The 20,162-nt window shown below is 45.2% G+C and overlaps 2 protein-coding genes across 4 annotated transcripts in view; one reads left to right on the forward strand and one right to left on the reverse strand.

Annotated features, from left to right (window-relative positions):
• The window catches only part of RECQL5 (RecQ like helicase 5), a 37,443-nt gene extending 20,277 nt beyond the window's left edge, over positions 1 to 17,166 (reverse strand). Inside the window, exons 1-7 of the mRNA XM_068530528.1 lie at positions 16,688 to 17,166; positions 15,730 to 15,851; positions 13,848 to 14,366; positions 13,151 to 13,253; positions 12,498 to 12,609; positions 11,154 to 11,316; positions 2,281 to 2,360 (exon numbers count right to left, since the gene is read on the reverse strand). Coding sequence (XP_068386629.1) covers positions 2,281 to 2,360; positions 11,154 to 11,316; positions 12,498 to 12,609; positions 13,151 to 13,253; positions 13,848 to 14,366; positions 15,730 to 15,851; positions 16,688 to 16,814 — 1,226 coding nt within the window. The 5' untranslated portion in view covers positions 16,815 to 17,166. The remainder of the gene's footprint in view (positions 1 to 2,280; positions 2,361 to 11,153; positions 11,317 to 12,497; positions 12,610 to 13,150; positions 13,254 to 13,847; positions 14,367 to 15,729; positions 15,852 to 16,687) is intronic.
• A 477-nt stretch (positions 17,167 to 17,643) lies between these two features.
• The window catches only part of SAP30BP (SAP30 binding protein), a 33,243-nt gene continuing 30,724 nt past the window's right edge, over positions 17,644 to 20,162 (forward strand). For all 3 annotated transcript variants that reach the window (XM_068531208.1, XM_068531210.1, XM_068531209.1), the window contains exons 1-2: positions 17,644 to 17,783; positions 19,232 to 19,341. In XM_068531208.1, the coding sequence (XP_068387309.1) occupies positions 17,678 to 17,783; positions 19,232 to 19,341 (216 nt within the window). In that variant the 5' untranslated portion in view covers positions 17,644 to 17,677. The remainder of the gene's footprint in view (positions 17,784 to 19,231; positions 19,342 to 20,162) is intronic.

The following is a 20,162-nucleotide window of genomic DNA, read 5'->3' on the forward strand; positions in this document are numbered from 1 at the left end:
CCCCCAGCCTGGAGACCCCAGGAGATGACAGAGCCCAGTACAATCTAGGCCTAAACCAAAGCTGTTTTGCCCATCTCAGACAGGGTCCAGAGGCCTCTAGGCTGGAGGAAGGTTGCTTTGAACCTAATTACTGTTCCTTTTTACACGCAAAGGTAAATTTGGCCCTGTCATAAATAATCAAATGCATTTCATGGCCACACTCAGAGAAAGTAGCTGCACGCAAAGGAGAGGAAGCCAACTGGACGCCCCACGCTGGCCTCATTCATGTGACCCAAGTGTCTTTTCCCTTGGTCCCAGAGATGCCCAGGTATCCCCCACAGGGTCCTCCAGCCCCCATGCACCCCAGACCCTACAACGCAGCCCTTGTAGAAGTGTCCCCGCCTCTGCCAAAGCCACCAAGCAGGCCTGTCCCTCGCTGCCAAGTGCCCTCCCTTTGCAAACAGCTGCTTCAACATCAACCTCAAACCAGGCTATTCTTAGAAAAGGGGCAAGTATCTGGTGAGGAAGGGGCTGTGCCTTCGTGCTATATACCATTTATGCAATGAAGAAACATTCCTTTTTACTCAAAGAGCAATTTCAAATCCAGCCACACCAGCCGTGCTCACTCCGTCCCAGGGCCTGGAAGTCCTGGAATCTGACACCCCTGTGTGTAGCAAATGAGATAGAAGAGATGAGGCTGCACACGGGGCAACAGGAGGCCCACCGATGCCCGGACCCCTGACACTCTAACAGGCCCCAGCTCTCTGGTATGAGACAGAAAGCAGAGGGCCCTGGGAGGACCTGTCCTCTTGCCTGGTGAGTTGCTGCAGCCCAGAGGGATACGGCAGAGCTAAGCTTCCAGACAGCTCCACAGAGCCTCAGACTCACCCCAAACAAGACCCCGGTCAGGGTGACTTCCAGCAGAGGGGACTCTGACAGCTAGCAAGGACACTGAGCCCTTTCATGACAAGCGCTTTACTCAAGGGACCAAAGAAGGCCTGATTTAGCAACTCACTATGTTAGTGCCTGAAAAGGGCTCTGGTTGCAATGGCTGTGGGCAAGGGTGCCAACCACCTCTGCTGGGTGTGGTCTTGCCACAGAGGCCAAATGAGACATGGCGTCTTGGAGAAGGAAATAGGCTCCTTCAGCCTAGGAGCCACCGACCTGGTGAATAGGAGGGGGCGGGAATCAGAACACATGGCCCAAATAAGTGCCTCTCTGGTTTCCAGAAGAAAGCCCCAAACATCTGGTGGGCACCGCCAGTGCCAGGCACCTAATCAACTCCATGCTTCAAGAATCCAGTCTTGCAAAAACCAAGATGGCATGTGTGTATGAAAATGTGCATATCACTGAAAATTGGGAAATGGGGGATTAGTGGCATCCGTGAGGGATCTTAGTTCCCCGACTAGGGATTGAACCCCGGCCCTCGGCAGTGAAAGCACCGAGTCCTAACCACTGGACCGCCAGGGAACTCCCAACCACGACCTCTCTGGACAGTGGTCTGTTCATCTCTTAAGTCTGAAGCAATCAATTCTGCCTCATCTACCTTATAGGGTTGTCCAACGAGATCTGACCAGTGAGAGCAGAGGAATCAAAGAGGTTTTTCAAGCAAAGGGCTACACAAATGCAAGTGCTCCCAGCTTGTCCAGAATGCTCTGGATGTCCCTCACACAGTGCGCCCACAGCTGCTCGTGCCCAGGGCTCTCCCTGCCACAGTCTGCCTGTCGCTGAGCAGCTATCAGGCTCTTTCATGGCCCCCACCGCCAGCAGATGCAGATCAAATAGCTAAGTGGGTTCCAAGTAGGCAGGCTGGTGTTATGTTAGAAAAGTTGATTTCTCTCCAAGCACATTACCGCCCCTGCCCTCCCAAGACATAAGCTGGGCCACATGTCTCTGTTTGGGTCTGGGATGAGAGTGACTACTCCACAAGTGAAGCCAGTGGTACAGCTCAGTGGCACGTGATGACCACAATGCCAATGGCTCAGAGCTGGTCACATCTCTCGGAACTGAGGCACCCATGGTGCCAGCCACTCCAGAAGTGGGTGGAGTGGGATGGGTGGATGAGCACCCAAAATACTCAACGAACCCTCACAGTGCCAGAGTTTCTGGGCCTTCCACAGAAAGGTGGGAGGGTACCAACTTCCACGCTCCAACAGGAAATATTCCCACACAATGGCTTTCAGCAGGCAGGAGTCCCTTGGTGGCCCAAGAACTGCCCTATGTTAGCTGGTTAACTAGCGGTGCTGGGAGAGGAAAAGATCTCACTAACACTTGTTTCCACACACAAGATAAGTCACTCACCCTGATTCTTCACAGAAGGCCACCAGGGCATCAAAGGCCAAGACAGCAGCTTTATCGGATGCTTTGTTCCCTCTCTTTTCCTGTAGACAAGAAACAACCATTCAGTAAAAGTCTTACATAGTTGGACTACCCTGTAGCCCAACAAATGGTGAGAGAGAAAAATATCAAATGACACTAATAAAGCCATTCACAAAACAGAGTCCCCACACCTGACCATGCATCGGAATCACCTGGGTAACTTTAAAAGACCTGAGGCCCCATTCAGCAAGACTACTGAATTGAACTTTCTGAACCTGGAGCTCCAGGGAGTTTATATTTTCAAAAAGCTGCTCAGGTGATTCTCATGCAAAGGGCCCGGGGAATGGCATTTGGGAATCACTGTATAATATGACCTAATTTAATAGGAGTTAAATATATATACGAGTGTGTGAAGGAACATACTAACCTCTGTATGTGTGGAAGGACATACACTAAACGTTGACAGTCATTACTTCTGAGTGTTGGGATTATGCATTATTTGCCTTTTGGTACATGGCTATTTGTTAAATTTTCCTTTTAAAAAATCGTGAAGGGACTTCCCTGGCCGTCCAGTGGTTAAGACTTCGCCTTTCAATGCAGCGGTTGCGGGTTTGATCCCTGGTTGGGGAGCTAAGATCCCACATGCCTCGCAACCAAAACAGCAAAACGTAAAACAGAAGCAATATTGTAACAAATTCAATAAAGACTTTAAAAATGGTCCACATCAAAAAAAAAATCTTAAAAAAAAAATTGTGAAAAATTTTAAAATACAGAAGAGCCAAGAAAATATAGCAGACACTAATACCCAGGACATTCTCTATTGCCTTTCTGCTTCTGGAAGTTGAATGGTTCCCATCTCCCGAACACACAAATACACATACTTCCTCTACTTCCATTCTCCCAATACATTTATATCACGATTTCTTATTACATCACAATTTCCCTTAAGGTGATTCTTCAGAGCTAACCACGTGATTATATTTTTACTATTTCCCATGATCACATATCCTTCGACAACATTGTTTCTCCTGAAATTAACAGCTGACCTGTTTTTTCATTTCCTTAGATTTCAGTGCATCACGAATACCCGCCCAAATGTTCTAATGTAATGAAAAATTCACTTCGGTAAGGAGGGGGCCAATGATGGCAAGGTCCAGTTTTATCTTTGGAAACATCCTTCCTGGTGTCTTCCGTCCCCGTGTTCGACCTGGGCCTCTGCTCGCCAGGCCTGGTGCACAGCTGAGACTACCCTTCGCTCTCGTCCTAGGACACTCCCTTTGCCTCGCTCCTGGGTCAGGTCTCCATCTTCCTTTCCTAGTTGACTGCCTCTGCAGTGGAGAACATCCTTTAGTAGCTTCTCCAAAGAAGAAAGTTTCTTGAAATCGTCTGTCTGAAAATGTCTTTATCCTACTTTCACACTAACTGGTTGGCTGGGTAGGAAGTTCTAGATTGGATGGTTTATTTAGCATTTGGAAGCACTGTTTCTCGTTTCCAGTATTACAATGGTGAAAACTGGTGCTCTTTGGACTCCCCGTCCTCCATGTAACACTTTCTGGAAGCTTTCTGGATCATCTCTTTTTTATTAAAAAAATTTTTTTTTCACTGCGTTGGGTCTTCATTGCTGTGCACAGGCTTTCTCTAGTTGCAGTGAGCGGGGGCTACCTTTCATTGCAGTGCACGGGCTTTTCATTGTGGTGGCTTCTCTTGTTGCAGAGCACAGGCTCTAGGCACATGGGCTTCAGTAGTTGTGGCACGCAGGCTCAGTAGTTGTGGCGCACGGGCGTAGTCGCTCTGCGGCATGTGGGATCTTCCCGGACCAGGGCTTGAACCTGTGTCCCCTGCATTGGCAGGTGGATTCTTAACCACTGCGCCACCAGGGAAGCCCCTGGATCATCTCTTTATCTCAAATGATCTCAAATGTCTCAATGATGAGCCCAGTGTGAGCTCTTGTAATTCACTGTGTTAGTAGGTTTTAAATAAATACCTTATACCTAATCACCTTACCGAAATCTTTTCCTTGTCTAATTTGAACTTCAGACAAGTTAATCACACTCCCTTAGGTCATGGCAAACTATCATCCTTGGTCCTCGCAAGGCCCCTTTGTTCCCAATCGCTACTTGCATCCACCTTCTCTCCCGTCATTCAAATTTACTCATTTATTCAATAAACACTTATTAAGCACTTAACTACATTCCCAGCACTGAGCTAGGCATTAATTACAGCTACAGAAAGGTTCCTGCTGTCATGGAACTTACATTTCAATATAGCAAACCTATAAAGTCAAACAGTAATAAATATGCTTTTTATAAAAAGGAAGATACGAGACTTCCTGGGCCCCCAGCTATGCCTATTACTCTATGGGGAGTATTTACTATCATTTCTTCTTCACTCCCCATTGCTGGATATTTAGTTTGTTTCCGATTTTCTGTCCTCACGATCAATTCAACCATTCAAGCCCTTGAGCACATGAGCTTACGCACTGCCACTTTTATTTACTTATTTATTTTTGGCTGCATTTTTTGGTCTTCTTTGCTGCGTGCGGGCTTTCTCGAGTTGCAGCGAGTGTGGGCTACTCCTCGTTGAGGTGGGCGGGCTTCTCATTGCGGTGGCTTCTCTTGTTGCGGAGCACAGGCTCTAGGGTGCGTGGGCTCAGTAGCTGTGGCACACGGGCTTAGTTACTCCGTGGCATGTGGGATCTACCCGGACCAGGGATTGAACCCGTGTCCCCTGCATTGGCAGGTGGATTCTTAACCACTGCGCCCCCAGGCAAGTCCCCACTGCCACTCTTATTTCAGGCGATTTGGTTCCAGAAATAGGATATCTAGGTCAAAGGGTATCTGTATTTTAAAATTTAAATAGATATTGCTAGATTGCTTCCCCCCAAAAGACTGTAACACTGCATTTTTCTCTTGGCAAAGTGTAGGCACTCTTTCTTTCACATGCCCACTAGCAACAGGAGTTTCAGCTCTTTTACACGTGTGTCAAATCATTTTACTTTAATTTTCGTTTACCTGATTACTACCGAATTTGAACATCTTTGGACGAGGATTTGGATGAGCTTTTCTGGGAACTTTCCTTTCATATCCTTTTGTTTTTCTTGTCAGTTGGTGAAAGCTCTACTTATTCTCAGCTTTAACCTTTTGTTTGCCTTTTACATTAAATATTTTTCCAGATCTACAGTCTATTTGTTTATGGTATCTTTCACCACGTATATTTTTTCCATAGGTTCAGGATTTATAGAAACTTAAGATTTTTTATATATTCAAATATTTGGTTTTTTAAGACAGCTTTCTGGATTTTTAATTTTCATTACAACAATATCTTCACCATATCTCCAGCCCTAGGTGGCACACTGGACTAAATTTTGTTTAGTTTTTACATGAGGTCCTTAATCTGTCTTTTATATAAGGTGTCAAATGGGGCACTTTTATTTTATTCCTGCGGTGTCAGCACCAGCTATTAGACAATTCATTCTTTTCCCATTAAACTGAATTATCAGCTTCATCAATATTAAATGATGTATTCTAGGACCTTTTTTTTTTTTTTTTGGTTTGTTCTTTGAATTTATTTTTTTTATACAGCAGGTTCTTATCTATTTTATACATATTAGTGTATATATGTCAATCCCAATCTCCCAATTCATCCCACCCCCCCCCACCCCCCCCGCCACTTTCCCCCCTTGGTGTCCATACGTTTGTTCTCTACATCTGTGTCTCTATTTCTGCCCTGCAAACCAGTTCATCTGTACCATTTTTATAATAAATCGGTGTTGAATTTTGTCAAAAGCTTTTTCTGCATCTATTGAGATGATCATATGGTTTTTATTCTTCAGTTTGTTAATATGGTGTATCACATTGATTGATTTGCATATATTGAAGAATCCTTGCATCCCTGGGATAAATCCCACTTGATCATGGTGTATGATCCTTTTAATGTGTTGCTGGATTCTGTTTGCTAGTATTTTGTTGAGGATTTTTGCATCTATATTCATCAGTGATATTGGTCTGTAATTTTCTTTTTTTGTGACATATTTGTCTGGTTTTGGTATCAGGGTGATGGTGGCCTCGTAGAACGAGTTTGGGAGTGTTCCTCTGCAATTTTTTGGAAGAGTTTGAGAAGGATGGGTGTTAGCTCTTCTCTAAATGTTTGAAAGAATTCACCTGTGAAGCCATCCGGTCCTGGACTTTTGTTTGTGGGAAGATTTTTGTTGTTGTTGTTGGAAGATTTTTAATCACAGTTTCAATTTTATTACTTGTGCTTGGTCTGTTCATATTTTCTATTTCTTCCTGGTTCAGTCTTGGAAGGTTATACCTTTCTAAGAATTTGTTCATTTCTTCCAGGTTGTCCATTTTATTGGCATAGAGTTGCTTGTAGTAGTCTCTTTTGATGCTTTGTATTTCTGCAGTGTCTGCTGTAACTTCTCCTTTCTCATTTCTAATTTTATTGATTTGAGTCCTCTCCCTCTTTTTCTTGATGAGTCTGGCTAAAGGTTTATCAATTTTGTTTATCTTCTCAAAGAACCACCTTTTAGATTTATTGATCTTTGCTACTGTTTTCTTTGTTTCTATTTCATTTATTTCTGCTCTGATCTTTATGATTTCTTTTCTTCTACTAACTTTGGGTTTTGTTTGTTCTTCTTTCTCTAGTTCCTTTAGGTGTAAGGTTAGATTGTTTATTTGAGATTTTTCTTGTTTCTTGAGGTAGGATTGTATTGCTATAAACTTCCCTCTTAGAACTGGTTTTGCTGCATCCCATAGGTTTGTTTTTTTTTTTTAAATTAATAGCTACTCTATTTATTTATTTATTTATTTTTAGCTGTGTTGGGTCTTCGTTTCGTGCGAGGGCTTTCTCCAGTTGCGGCAAGCGGGGGCCGCTCTTCATCGTGGTGCGGGGGCCACTCTTCATCGCGGTGCGCGGGCCTCTCACTATCACGGCCCCCCCCGTTGCAGGGCACAGGCTCCAGATGCGCAGGCTCAGCAGTTGTGGCTCACGGGCCCAGTTGCTCCACGGCATGTGGGATCTTCCCAGACCAGGGCTCGAACCCGTGTCCCCTGCATTAGCAGGCAGATTCTCAACCACTGCGCCACCAGGGAAGCCCTCCCATAGGTTTTTTTTTTTTTTTTTTAATTTTTATTTATTTATTTATTTATTTATGGCTGTGTTGGGTCTTCGTTTCTGTGCGAGGGCTTTCTCCAGTTGCAGCAAGTGGGGGCCACTCTTCATCGCGGTGCACGGGCCTCTCATTATCGTGGCCTCTATTGTTGCGGAGCACAGGCTCCAGACGCGCAGGCTCAGTAATTGTGGCTCACGGGCCCAGTTGCTCCGTGGCATGTGGGATCTTCCCAGACCAGGGCTCGAACCCGTGTCCCCTGCGTTGGCAGGCAGATTCTCAACCACTGTGCCACCAGGGAAGCCCCCTCCCATAGGTTTTTGATCATCGTGTTTTCATTGTTATTTGTTTCTAGGTATTTTTTTATTTCCTCTGATTTCTTCAATGATCTCTTGGTTATTTAGTGACATATCGTTTAGCCTCCATGTGTTTGTGTTTTTATGTTTTTTTTTCCCTGTAATTGATTTCTAATCTCATAGCGTTGTGGTCGGAAAAGATGCTTGATATGATCTCAATTTTCTTAAATTTACCAAGGCTTGATTTGTGACCCAAGATGTGATTTATCTTGGAGAATGTTCTGTGTGCACTTGAGAAGAAAGTGTAATCTGCTGTTTTTGGATGGAATGTCCTATAAATATAAATTAAATCTGGTCTATTGTGTCATTTAAAGGTTGTGTTCCCTCATTAATTTTCTGTCTGGATGATCTGTCCATTGGTGTAAGTGAGGTGTTAAAGTCCCCCACTATTATTGTGTTACTGTCGATTTCCTCTTTTACAGCTGTTAGCATTTGCCTTATGAATTGAGGTGCTCCTATGTTGGGTACATATATATTTATAATTGTTATATCTTCTTCTTGGATTGAACCCTTGATCATTATGCAGTGTCCTTCCTTGTCTCTTGTAACATTCTTTAAAGTCTATTTTATCTAATATGAGTATTGGTACTCCAGCTTTCTTTTGATTTCCATTTGCATGGAATATCTTTTTCCATCCCCTCACTTTCAGTCTGTATGTGTCCCTAGGTCTGAAGTGGGTCTCTTGTAGACAGCGTATATATGGGTCTTGTTTTTGTATCCATTCAGTGAGCCTGTGTCTTTTGGCTGGAGCATTTAACCCATTGACATTTAAGGTAATTATCAATATGTATGTTCCTATTACCATTTTCTTAATTGTTTTGGGTTTGTTTTTGTAGGTCCTTTTCTTCTCTTGTGTTTCCCACTTAGAGAAATTCCTTTAGCATTTGTTGTAGAGCTGGTTTGGTAGTGCTGAATTCTCTTAGCTTTTGCTTGTCTGTAAAGCTTTTGATTTCTCCATTGAACCTGAATGAGATCCTTACCGGGTAGAGTAATCTTGGTTGTAGGTTCTTCCCTTTCATCACTTTAAATATATCGTGCCACTCCCTTCTGGCTTGTAGAGTTTCTGCTGAGAAATCAGCTGTTAACCTTATGGGAGTCCCCTTGTATGTTATTTGTTGTTTTTTCTAGGACCTATTTTCTAATTCTCTCGTCTGTTCTGATGACTGTTACTGTATGACATGGATTTGATCAGGGTGGCAGCACAGCATATTCTGATGCTAGGTTAAGCACATCCCCTTCATCATTCTCCTTTTTCATACTTTTCCTGGCTGTTCTTGAGCACTTATTCTTGCACGTAAATTCTAAGATTCTACTTCCCAATAAAAGTCTTTTGGGATTTCAATTGGGACTTCATGAAATATTTATATTAACTTTGAGGAGAAAAGACAGTTTTAAGACTTCCCAATCACTTTTGCATCTGTTCAGAGTTTGTTTTCTTTCAATGAGATTTTAGTTTTCTTCATCTAAATCAGTGGCTCTCATCCCTGGCTGCATATTAACATCAACTGGGGAGGTTTTAAAAAAAAGTCTCTTGATAAGAACCGGTAACATTTACTTCTAGGTATTTTATAAGTTTTATTCTTGCAAATTAAACATGTTTTCATTTCTACTCCTAGGTATTTACAGTAATGTTTCTCTTACATTCAGCCATCTTGCCAAGTTTTCTTATGAATCCTAGTAGATTTCTAGTAGAGTCTTTGGGGTTTTCTAGGCAGACATTTGTTAAAATTTCTATCTGCTGGGGTCTTATCTCCTTGTCACTGTGAGTTTATATACTTTTCATCCTTTTATTGTGCTTTTGGTGGGGATCAGGAATAAGCCCTTGTGTTCAATCTTTCTTATAAGGAAAAGTCGATGTGTATCCTTTTGCAACGTCACACATTATGTTTTGGGGGGGTTTAATCCATGTTGATTCATGTAGAGTTACTGCTTCATTTTTAACTGCTCTGGACCATTCCACTGTGTGACTAGCCCACTGTTTACTTACCCCACACCCCACAGAGGAAGAGTTTGATTTCCCCACTGTGTTGCTGCAGCCAACATCGCTCTATACGCTCATACAGTCCATCATGTGCACTGACACCCTGTCTACCTAGATGTGGAACTGCTGAGTCGCAGTGCGCCAGTCCCCTCCACGTACACGTGTCACCTCGTCTCTCTTCAAAGCAGCCATTCTAGCTTATAATCCTGACCATGTCATGAGCTGCCCTCTCCCCACATCCTTGCCAACAGTGACTATAAAGATGTTTTACACTTTGGCCAGTCTGATGGGTAGAAAATGATAGCTTGTCATCTGATTTGCATTTCTCTGATTCCTAAGTGAGGCTGAGCATCTCTTTGTATGTTTTTTTTTTTTCCTCTTTGTATGTTTATTAGATATTCTGGCTTCCTCTTCTGTGAAATCCATCTTTTTTGCTATGTAGCTGTTTGCCTTTTACTGTTTTACCTGCAGGAGTTCTATACAGCCAGCCAATGATGTCTATCACGAAATCCCCAAATGGCTCATTTTTTCACTTTGTTTATGGTGTCTGTCACTATAAAGAAATTTTTAGCTCGAATTTAGTCAAACAGATCAAGTCTTCTTTGATGGTGTCTGCTTTTAAAAATCTTGACATAGGGACTTCCCTGGTGGTCCACTGGGTAAGACTCTGTGCTTCCAATGCAGGGGGCCCACGTTCGATCCCTGGTCAAGGAACTAGATCCCGCACGCATGCCACAACTAAGAGCTCACATGCCGCAATGAAGATTCCACATGCTGCAACTAAGACAGGTGCAGCCAAAATAAATAATATTAAAAAAAAAAACTTGACATACTCTTCCCCTTCCTCAAGGCCATGAAATATTTTCTCCCCAGTTTTACAGTTTTTTGAGGTCTTTAATCCACCTGTAATTCATATGTATATGGCATGGGAGGTAGGGTTCTAATTTTATCTTTTTCTAGCATCAATTATTCAATAGTTCACCCTTTTCCTGTTGATTTCTAATGCCACCTATCATACATCAAGTTCCCTTATATTCCTGAGTCTGTGTCTAGGTTCTCTACAAGGAATATGTAACCAGTTTTTAAAAAAAAAAAAAAAAAAAGGCTAAAATCAAAGAACTTATAACAATATGGGAAAATGCTTATGTAACAATGCTAATTTAAAACAAGGCAGGATTGATCTTGACTATGTAAAGTAACACACACACAACAGACCGTACAAAGATCAATCAAGTATAAAGAAGAAAGTCTAACCTAGTTATAAGCTATCCACCTACAGCCCATTCCCCGCCTTGCTGTACCTTCTAGCCTCAGGAGCACCCCTCCAGATTACAGAAGCTCCATCTGGGTTCGGAAATTGGAGAGCGGTGGGTTCGGACAAGAAGGGCTCCTACTGCCCAGGACTTACCTGGAGTTTTGCTACTTCCTTCCTGATCAGGAAGCTGACTTGGTCCCGGTCATTCCTAGAGTAATACAGACGGCACCAGGAAGGCTTTCCATCTCTGCCCGCCCGGCCAGACTCCTGGTAGTACCCAGCCATAGACTTGGCAATATTCCAGTGGGCAACAAACCTGTAGGATCCAAGGGACAAGCAGCATGAAATGTGGCAGAAAAGCTGAGGGAAGAAGTGACTCCAAGTCAGCGGAGCAGGGGTCTCCACAGGGACCAGGAGTGGGAGGCTGGCAGGCAGAGAGGCAGAGACAGGCCCCCAGAGTAAGCATGGCTAGGACCCTGCAGTCCTTCAGCAGGCCTTCCCGCCATGGAGCAGCCCATGGAAAAAATAGCAGACTTAAAGAAACAAGATTAGGACACTTATGAGCTGGGTAAGTACTTTATAACATCTTTGAAGAGCGAAAAGGATAATACTTATGAAGTACCTACTATGAGCCAGTGTATATATTTGCCTTGTTAAATCATTACAGTCACCATCATGTGAGGTAGCCTCATTTTATAGACAATGAACTTGGGATTCAGAGAGGTAAATTTGTACAAGGGGACGGCAGAGCTAGAATTTGAGCCTAGGGGTGTCTGACTCCAAAGCTGATCCGTAATAAGACACAGCTGACCCAGAGTTCAAACCCTGATTCCAAAGTCCACATTGTCTCAAGTATAGTTCACGGACTAATTCCTACCCTGACCAACTCAGAGTCACTATGAGGCTTAACAAGACCACGTATGCAAAAGTGCTCTGTAAATCACACAAGGCATTACTGTTGGTGTTAATCAGAGCAAAGGGCTTCAGGCTGCAGCCCAAAATGTCTCTGGAGGGTCAAGCATGGCTGGAGGTAAAAGACTTCCCAACAGTGGCCAGTGTGGGGCTAGGAGGCTGGGATGTACCCATCTCTTCTGGACTGTCCAGTAAACAGTAACAAGGAGTGACGGTAACGAGATCTTTGCCTTCAGTTTTGCACAGGGAGCAGTTTTAAGATAGTTCATTCCACCCCCTCACAGGCTCCAGATGCTAAGGTGGGAGTGAGCGGGGCTGTGTTAAAGGGTGAGCCTGATGGTCTGCATGCTGCCCCCTCTTCTGGGGGATGGAAGAACCGTGCTGTGCCATCACCAGGGAGCAGAGGAACTGTGCACAGAACCTGTCAGCGTTTGGACTATGTACCAGGGACTCTATCCTGGGGCCTCCTTCCGCTCTGGCCCTAGAAGGACACAGAGAGCTGGCTCCCCAGACAGAGCACCAGGTGGCCCACCCCACCCGGAGCCAGGCCCCAACTGGCAAAGCAAGACAAGAACCAGGGCTCACCTGACATTGGCTTTGTCCACTCCCATCCCAAAACTAATGGTTGCAACAATTACAGGGACCTTCTCCTCCATCCACTCGTTCTGCACCAGCGTTCTTTCAGGAGCCTTCAGCCCTAGAGAAGAGGGGAAGGTGACGAAGGGAACTTGCATTTCCCTTGGGTTTCCCCTGAGGTCTACCTTGGGTCTGCCGCTGTGCTAGGCACAGTACACACACCCTGAATCCATCACTTACCAGCTGTATGACCTCAGGCCAGGCACTTAACCCACCAAGCCTGAGCCAATAAACATAGAGACCCAGGCCTGTGTGTGGCACAGAGCACTCCATAAATGTGACAGCCAGGATTCAAACCCAAGTCCATTGGCCTCCAGAGCCTGTGCTCTTTCCATGACACCAATACCTGGGCTAAAAAAACTCATCACCTGCTGCTGAGTGGGCACAGGGTGACAACAAGAATTCAGGAGTCACAATTCTCCTTTTAGATCTCATTTGGGTCTAGACTCCTTTTTGTGAATTTAAGTGAATCACTTTAGCTCTGCCTGGGTATCTGGAAAAAGATGATGGACCCCCTGATTATCCAGGATTCTTAAGGAACAAAAGACCGGCTAAGCAGCTTCTGAGAGTAAGGTGGGCCACGTGGCCCAGGTGCCCCTTACCTGCGTGGTACGCCTTGGCATTCACGCCCCTGTAACTGAGCTCTATGGCCAGCTGTTCACAGGCCTCCCTGGTCCTGCAGTAGACAATGCCGCAGCCGGACAACTGAAAGGGGAGACACGGGAAGAAAATAAGCATTGGGAAGAACAAAACAGCCCATCGCACTGCAGCCTGCTCTTTTTATTTATTTATTTATTTATTGGCCGCATCACGCAGCTTGTGCGACCTTCGTTCCCTGACCAGGGACTGAACTCGCGCCCCAGCAGTGAAAGAGCCAGGTCCTAACCACTGGTCCGCCGGGGAAGTCCCTGCTTTAAAAGCAGCTCTGACTCTCTCTCGTCAGGCTCACGGTCTCCTCTGAGGCAGACCACCTAGCACAGCCCTGCTACTTTCTAACAAGGCGGGACCAAAGCAGCTCAAAACCCAACTTTTCTAACCCCGGCCTCCTCCCCACAAGCCTCGGATAGGTCTGCAAAGGCCCCCCACAGGAGGACTCCGGGACACGGGAAGCCCAGTAAGGGGGACAAGGCCAGGAAACCAAAGCGACAACTCTGTGCACGAGTTTTAAGAAGCTATGGACAGTCCTGGCTGAGGAAGCCAGAAAAGCAAAGATCTTGGAAATGAGAATCCTCCTCTATGCCGCACATAGCAGCCCGCCGCCCCCGATGTACCTCGGCCCCCCAACCTCAATGCCCTCACCCCTTTATCAGCCTTCTGTCCGAGAGCCTTAAGGCAGAAGTCCCTCAGGTTCCCGTAGGGATCAGGAAGCAGTTCCTTGAACTGCACATCATAGAAGAGGTTGGCCCGGAAGCAGGGAGTCTTGAAGGTAGCAACCGGCTGCTTCAGCTGCAGGGCGGCAAACACATCCTCTCGGACCTGCGGGGTGGCTGTGGCAGTGAGAGCCACACAAGGGGCGTGGGCCAGGCGGGTGCGCAGGGCTCCCAGACGCAAGTAGTCAGGACGGAAGTCGTGCCCCCACTGGGACACACAATGAGCTTCATCCACCACGAGGTAGGAGAGCAGGTGGCGGGACGCCAAGGAATTCAGGGTGGGCTGGAAGGAGGCAGAAGCCGCCATCTCTGGCGTGATGTACAGAAGCTTGGTCCAGGGCTTTTCCTGCTCCAGGTCGGAGAGCAGCTCCTTCTTCTGCTGTGCCGAGAGCTTCGAGTTCAGGGAACTCACTCGGACCTTCAGGGACAGCAAGTGGTCCACTTGGTCCTGAGGGCAGAAGGGGGAGAGGGGACTATAAGTGGCCCTCAGGCCTCAGTCGTAAACGTCACTGTGACTCCCTGGGGTATTTCACCGCCATAAAGCATCCTTCTCCCACCCTCTAACGTGTCTTCTCTTTGCATAAAAAGAAGTACAGAAGGTGAAGTGGTTGACGTGTGGAGCCAGATAGACGTGGATTTAATCCCGGCTCAATTACCACATGCTCTTCAGCTGGTTCTTAACCTTAACCTTTCAATTTTCTCACTCTCATTCCTTCACTTTACTATGAAAAGAGTAAAACTACCTAATAGGATTGTTTTAAGAATTAAATGAAATTTTACACTTGGAAGGTACGTTAATGCCCCTAAACACTTAGCACAAAGCCTGAGACTAGTACACACTCACTAAGCACTGTTATTGTTGTTCTCTATCCCTCTCTCTCTCTCTCCTTTTCTTCATGGTGGATGGCTCTTAACCACACGGCCACACTTCCTCATTTCTGATTCTATCAGTCCATCTGCAGGCCTTAAATATAGTCAGAAGCACAGAACAGATGTTAACAACATCCCAATAAGTTTCTCATCTTTTTTTCTGTCTCATGGCTGTGCTCTCGCCAGAATAAAGCAGGATATACCAGGAATTCCCCTATATCGGTTTATACCTCTCTATCCACCTGCATCTTCTATAACATCAAGAGTGCACGTGTGTACATACGAGAGTGAGTGTGTATGTGCATAAACATACAGTTCCATATTCCTCCAGGCCAAAAGTTACAGAGGAGGGTGAGAGACCTTAGGCCATCAAAACACAGAAGACTCATTCATAACCCACCAGAGTGATATGCACTAGTGGAGAACCCCACATTTGGGCGATTCAGAAACCCAATACAGAGAGGGATATAGGCAAATCAAAGAAAAATAAGAGGCAAAAGACCAAAGAAAGGTGGACTTCCCTGGTGGTGCAGCGGTTAAAAATCCGCCTGCCAATGCAGGGGACACAGGTTCGATCCCTGGTCGGGGAAGATCCCACATGCTGCGGAGCAACTAAGCCTGTGCGCCACAACTAGTGAGCCCGTGCACTAGAGGCCACTAGCCACAACTACCGAGCCCGTGTGCCGCAACTACTGAAGCCCATGCGCCTAGAGTCCAAGCACCACAACAAACAGTAGCCCCCACTCGCTGCAACTAGAGAAAGCCCACGTGCAGCAACGAAGACGCAACACAGCCAAAAATAAAATAATTAATAAATTAATTTTTTTAAAAAAGACCAAAGAAAGGAGAAGTAAAATTTCCAGCTATTAACCACCCCCCCACAAAAAAAAAACCTTCCTCTAAACTTTCTGGGCTGCCATCTTCATACCCCTGAGCCTCACCTGAATCAAAGCAATGAGAGGTGAGATCACGATGGTGATGCCTTTGGCCAACAGAGCAGGGAGCTGATAGCAGAGGGATTTTCCTGCCCCTGTGGGCATGCACACAAAGACATCCTTGTCGCCTGCAAAAATACAAGAAGGCAACATCTCAATGCTTCCTGCCTTTTAATCTCTCCCCTTCATCCAGGCTGTTGAAAATTAAACAAGAATGTAGGAAAAACTCCTCACAGAGTGTCTGGCACGTGCAAGGGTCTCAGTGTAACCTCAATTCTCTTCCCATCCTTTCTATGAAAAGGGGAGTGGTCCAGGGAGATTTGGCAATGCACACAAATCATTTCCAGTAGTGGCAATAACAACTACAAGGGTAAGAAGTCTGAGTCTGCTGGGATATGGATGATTGAACTGAACAGCCATGAAAGCTGAATACTTCTGGAGGAGTGGGCATATCTGTATAGCCATGGAAACAACATCACTTAGAGAGCTTTTGTTTATAAATGTTATAATGTAATTAACCTGACACTGCTGCTCCCCTCTTGACAACCACCATTTGTCAACATATCTCAGTTTTATAATATTATTACTCCTTCCTTCCCTATTTGGGACCCAGACCACTCAATCTTCAATACAGGAATTACCTAGAAGGTGACTGGCTTAGGCTATTCCTGCCACACCCCCACCCCACCCCCACCCCGCTGCCTACACACAAAGGAGAATGGAAATTTATAAGCTGTTTTCAAAGACAACCTTAGCTCTGGCTATGAACCAGAACAGCTGGGTGGTTCTGCCAATAAAACTGCAAGTTTTGGGTGACAGATCTACAAGAGCTCCAAAACCAAATATGGCCCAAGGGGGGGGAGGAAGGAAGGAAGGGTCAGAAGGAAGGTGTTCTTCCTTCTGTAGTGGCAGCGCTATGGTATAGCCAGCACAAACATAAATGCAGCTAGTTTGGCAACATTACCTTTCACTACAGCCATGGTTGCCCTCTCCTGCAAAGGCGTCTTAAAAGAGTCAAACCCAAAGACCTTCTTCAACGTGCTCCGGACTCGACGCTCAGGGTCAAAAGGAGAGGAAGGGTTGGTACTCATCTTGATGACAGTGGCCAAAGGTTAAGGCAAAGGTGATGATCATATGGTTGCAAAGAGAACCCTCTGTTCTGCTTTTCAAAGCCTACTTATTTTTTCTATAAGTTTGCTTTATTACACTCAAACTATATTATTTTCAAATAATATAGCTCCAGGTGAACAGCCTCAAGCAATACATTCCTGGGTAATTATCTCCATTTTTATGCTCGGTGAAAATAAAAACACCCACCTATCCCAGGCCACGGTATAGCGCAGAGCTAGAAATCAGATCACGGGAAAAAACACAAATGTCTTCAAAATAGTTTGGAGAAGATGGAATTTTTTTTTCTAAGATCCACCCTCTGCTCTATAAGCACAGCCATGACGACCATTCTTCCCCCCGGGACCCCGACCTCTTCTCCCCCCCACGACCCCCACGCCAGAGGAGAGCTCTTCCCTTTTCCTCCTCTGAACCCTAGATCTGTTCTTTCCTCCTTTCCCCAGCCGAAGCCTCCCTCTCTTCACCCCAAGATATCAGAGCCGGCCGTGGGCCCCAAGGAGCGAGGGGCTCTTGTCGGGCAGTTGCTGCCCGCTGGCTCGGGAACTACTCGCAGACCCCCATACGCCACAGGCAACTCTCAAAAGCCAAACTGCTGGGAATGCAATGTCAGGTAAAACCCACACAAGCTTGGGTCCGTCGCGCAGTGATGACGTTATGCAAGCGTTGGCGCGAGGGGCTGAGCCAGGCGCGGAAACAGCCGTTTTGATTGGTTCTAGGTCTGAAACGGGCGCGGGGTCTCCTGGGATCCGGAAGTACTTGCCTCTCCGCCCGGAAGTCGGCTCTGTGGAGTCATAGGAGTGAGCCACGCCGGGGCTGTGGGAATAAGATGGCGGGGAAGAAGAATGTTCTGTCGTCTCTGGCAGTTTACGCGGAAGATTCAGAGCCCGAGTCTGACGGCGAGGCAGGAGTTGAAACGGCGGGCGGCGCAGCTGGTGAGGCCCGAGTAGGGAGCTGGAAGGGGAGAATCGGCTGTCTGCTCGGAATGCTGCTGCAGGCGGGAGGGAAAGAGATGGTCATTGTGCCCCAAGTATCGGGCTCTGGAGCCCCGAAGGGCGTTCAGGGTCCTGGGATAGACCGAGCGTTAGATGCTCTGTAGCAAGAATGGACCGTCTCCTTCTTTTGTTTCGATTATTTTTCCGAAACTTACTGAAAGTCTTGTCCTTGCTGGGCATTGTGCTGGGCAGAAGGATGGACGAAGGGTGGAGAGGGTCCAAGGCTACTGAACCACCACCTGTTTTCTCCGGCCTTGTTGTTTGGTGGAGGAGAGCGAAACTTTTAATAATAATGCTTTAGCCATATCTTGGAGCTTTTAAAAATACATACATCCTGTCTCCACTGCGAGGGAGTTTAATTCAGTAGATATGGGGAAGGACCTGGGCATTTGTGAGCTTTCCAAGGCTTCTTGGTGATTCCATTACTTTGTGAGTTGTTAAAGCCCATCAGTGATTTTGTTGCTGTACTCTGGTTAAGAATCACAATGTTAAGAAATGGGAACAGATCTATATGGGGACGTAGAGAGGCAGCAAGTTACCCAACGTATCTGGGCCTTGGTTTCCTCATTTGGAAAGTGATGGGGGTCGGGGGGCCTTGGACTGGGTTAGCTCCTCTCAGTTTTGTGTGGTCTCTGCCTGTCAGGAAGTTCTCTGGTGGTTTCCCAGTAATTTGTTTTGTTTTTGGGCTTTGTTGTTGTTTTTGTTTTAAATGTAGGAAAAGATTTTGTTTCTCAAGTAGGTATGATTGGGAACCTCTCAAGGTGCCCCCATTTAAGGTCCTGTTCCTAGGGGAGGACACACAAAAATGAGGATGACAGAGTTCTTGTCTTGATGAGAAGACAAGTTCATTGGTGCCTATGATACAAGGTAGACATATGCAGATCAAAAGAGATGGGTGTGGTTTTTTTTGAATTTTTGAATTTTATTTTATTTTTTATACAGCAGGTTCTTATTAGTTATCTGTTTTATACATATTAGTGTATATATGTCAATCCCAATCTCCCAAGTCATCCCACCACCACCACCACCACCACCACCACCCCCGCCACTTTCCCCCCTTGGTGTCCATACGTTTGTTCAAAAGAGATGTTTAAACAACATGGTATAATAGTTCAGAGAAGGGAAGGCTTCTGTTGGCATAATAGGTGGATTGGAAGCATTAGAAACGGAATTTAATATTACTTGGTTTTCTTCCCTGTTCTTTTAATGAATTCATACACTAAATTCTGTGATCTTCCCAAAAGCAGAATCTGGGCCTAAGGTCACTTACATGAGATTTAGGTTTCCTTTTCTCTTCAGAGATAGTCCTGGCAACTGAGATCACTCAGGTGGTTTTTTTTTGCATTCTTTTCCCCATTCATTCATTTTATTTTTCTCTTCTGTTTAAGAGGAGAAAGGCGGATTGGTATCTGAAGCCTATGGAGAGGATGATTTTTCTCGCCTCGGGGGTGATGAAGATGGCTATGAAGAAGAGGAGGATGAGAACAGCAAACAGTCGGTAAGTAAGTCTGTTCCCAAATCCAGAGCTGCTCAAAGCGCCATTTGTCAGAAACTTTCTGACCTGTACCAACAGTGTTCCATTTCATGCCTAATTTCATCCCCCCCCCCTTTTATTTTCTTTAGTATCAGTTGAGGAAACTGGGTTGGATATCACTAGTTCTATTTGAAAATCAAATTCGTTTTCACCTGAACCATTTTGTATTAACCTTTGAATTGAAATTTGGGGGAAAAGATAGTGGACAATTTTATTTAACACAGATATCAATGGGTGTTTTATATTGGTTTTCCCTGTTTAGATAATTTATTCCATTTGTAACAGTGCATTCATCCTAATTGGTGTATCATTTATATCTGCACTCAATTCTGTGTTATTTGTAATCTTGGTTGGGGTTCATTCAAATTTTTCAGTTTATTAGAAAGACTAAGAAGGACAGTTATTTGTGGTTTGATCCTTATTAACTCCTTTCTTGACTTTTTACTTGGCACTTTTTATCAAAGTGTTCTTGATCACAAATCTTGCCTGATGTTTAGTATGTGCTGACTATCAAAGGAAAGAGAACTTGCATCTTAATTAATCAGAAAGACTTTAGGTACACTGTCACCTGAGCACCATGGGCCAGAATTTTAAAGTTTGGAGAAAAACAAGGATTCAGGCTGCTGCTTAACACAAGGACATACAAAGTTGAATCTCAATATAAAATCTGGTTATTTAGCAACAGTTCTAATTAAAACGCTCAGTGTTCTATATTATTTGTTTGAAATTTTTGTTACTCGTTGATACTTAAATGTTAACATTAAAATGCTTCACAGGGAATTGCC

The sequence above is a fragment of the Eschrichtius robustus genome, chromosome 20, assembly GCF_028021215.1.
Source record: "Eschrichtius robustus isolate mEscRob2 chromosome 20, mEscRob2.pri, whole genome shotgun sequence".
In the NCBI taxonomy this organism is placed as follows: domain Eukaryota; kingdom Metazoa; phylum Chordata; class Mammalia; order Artiodactyla; family Eschrichtiidae; genus Eschrichtius; species Eschrichtius robustus.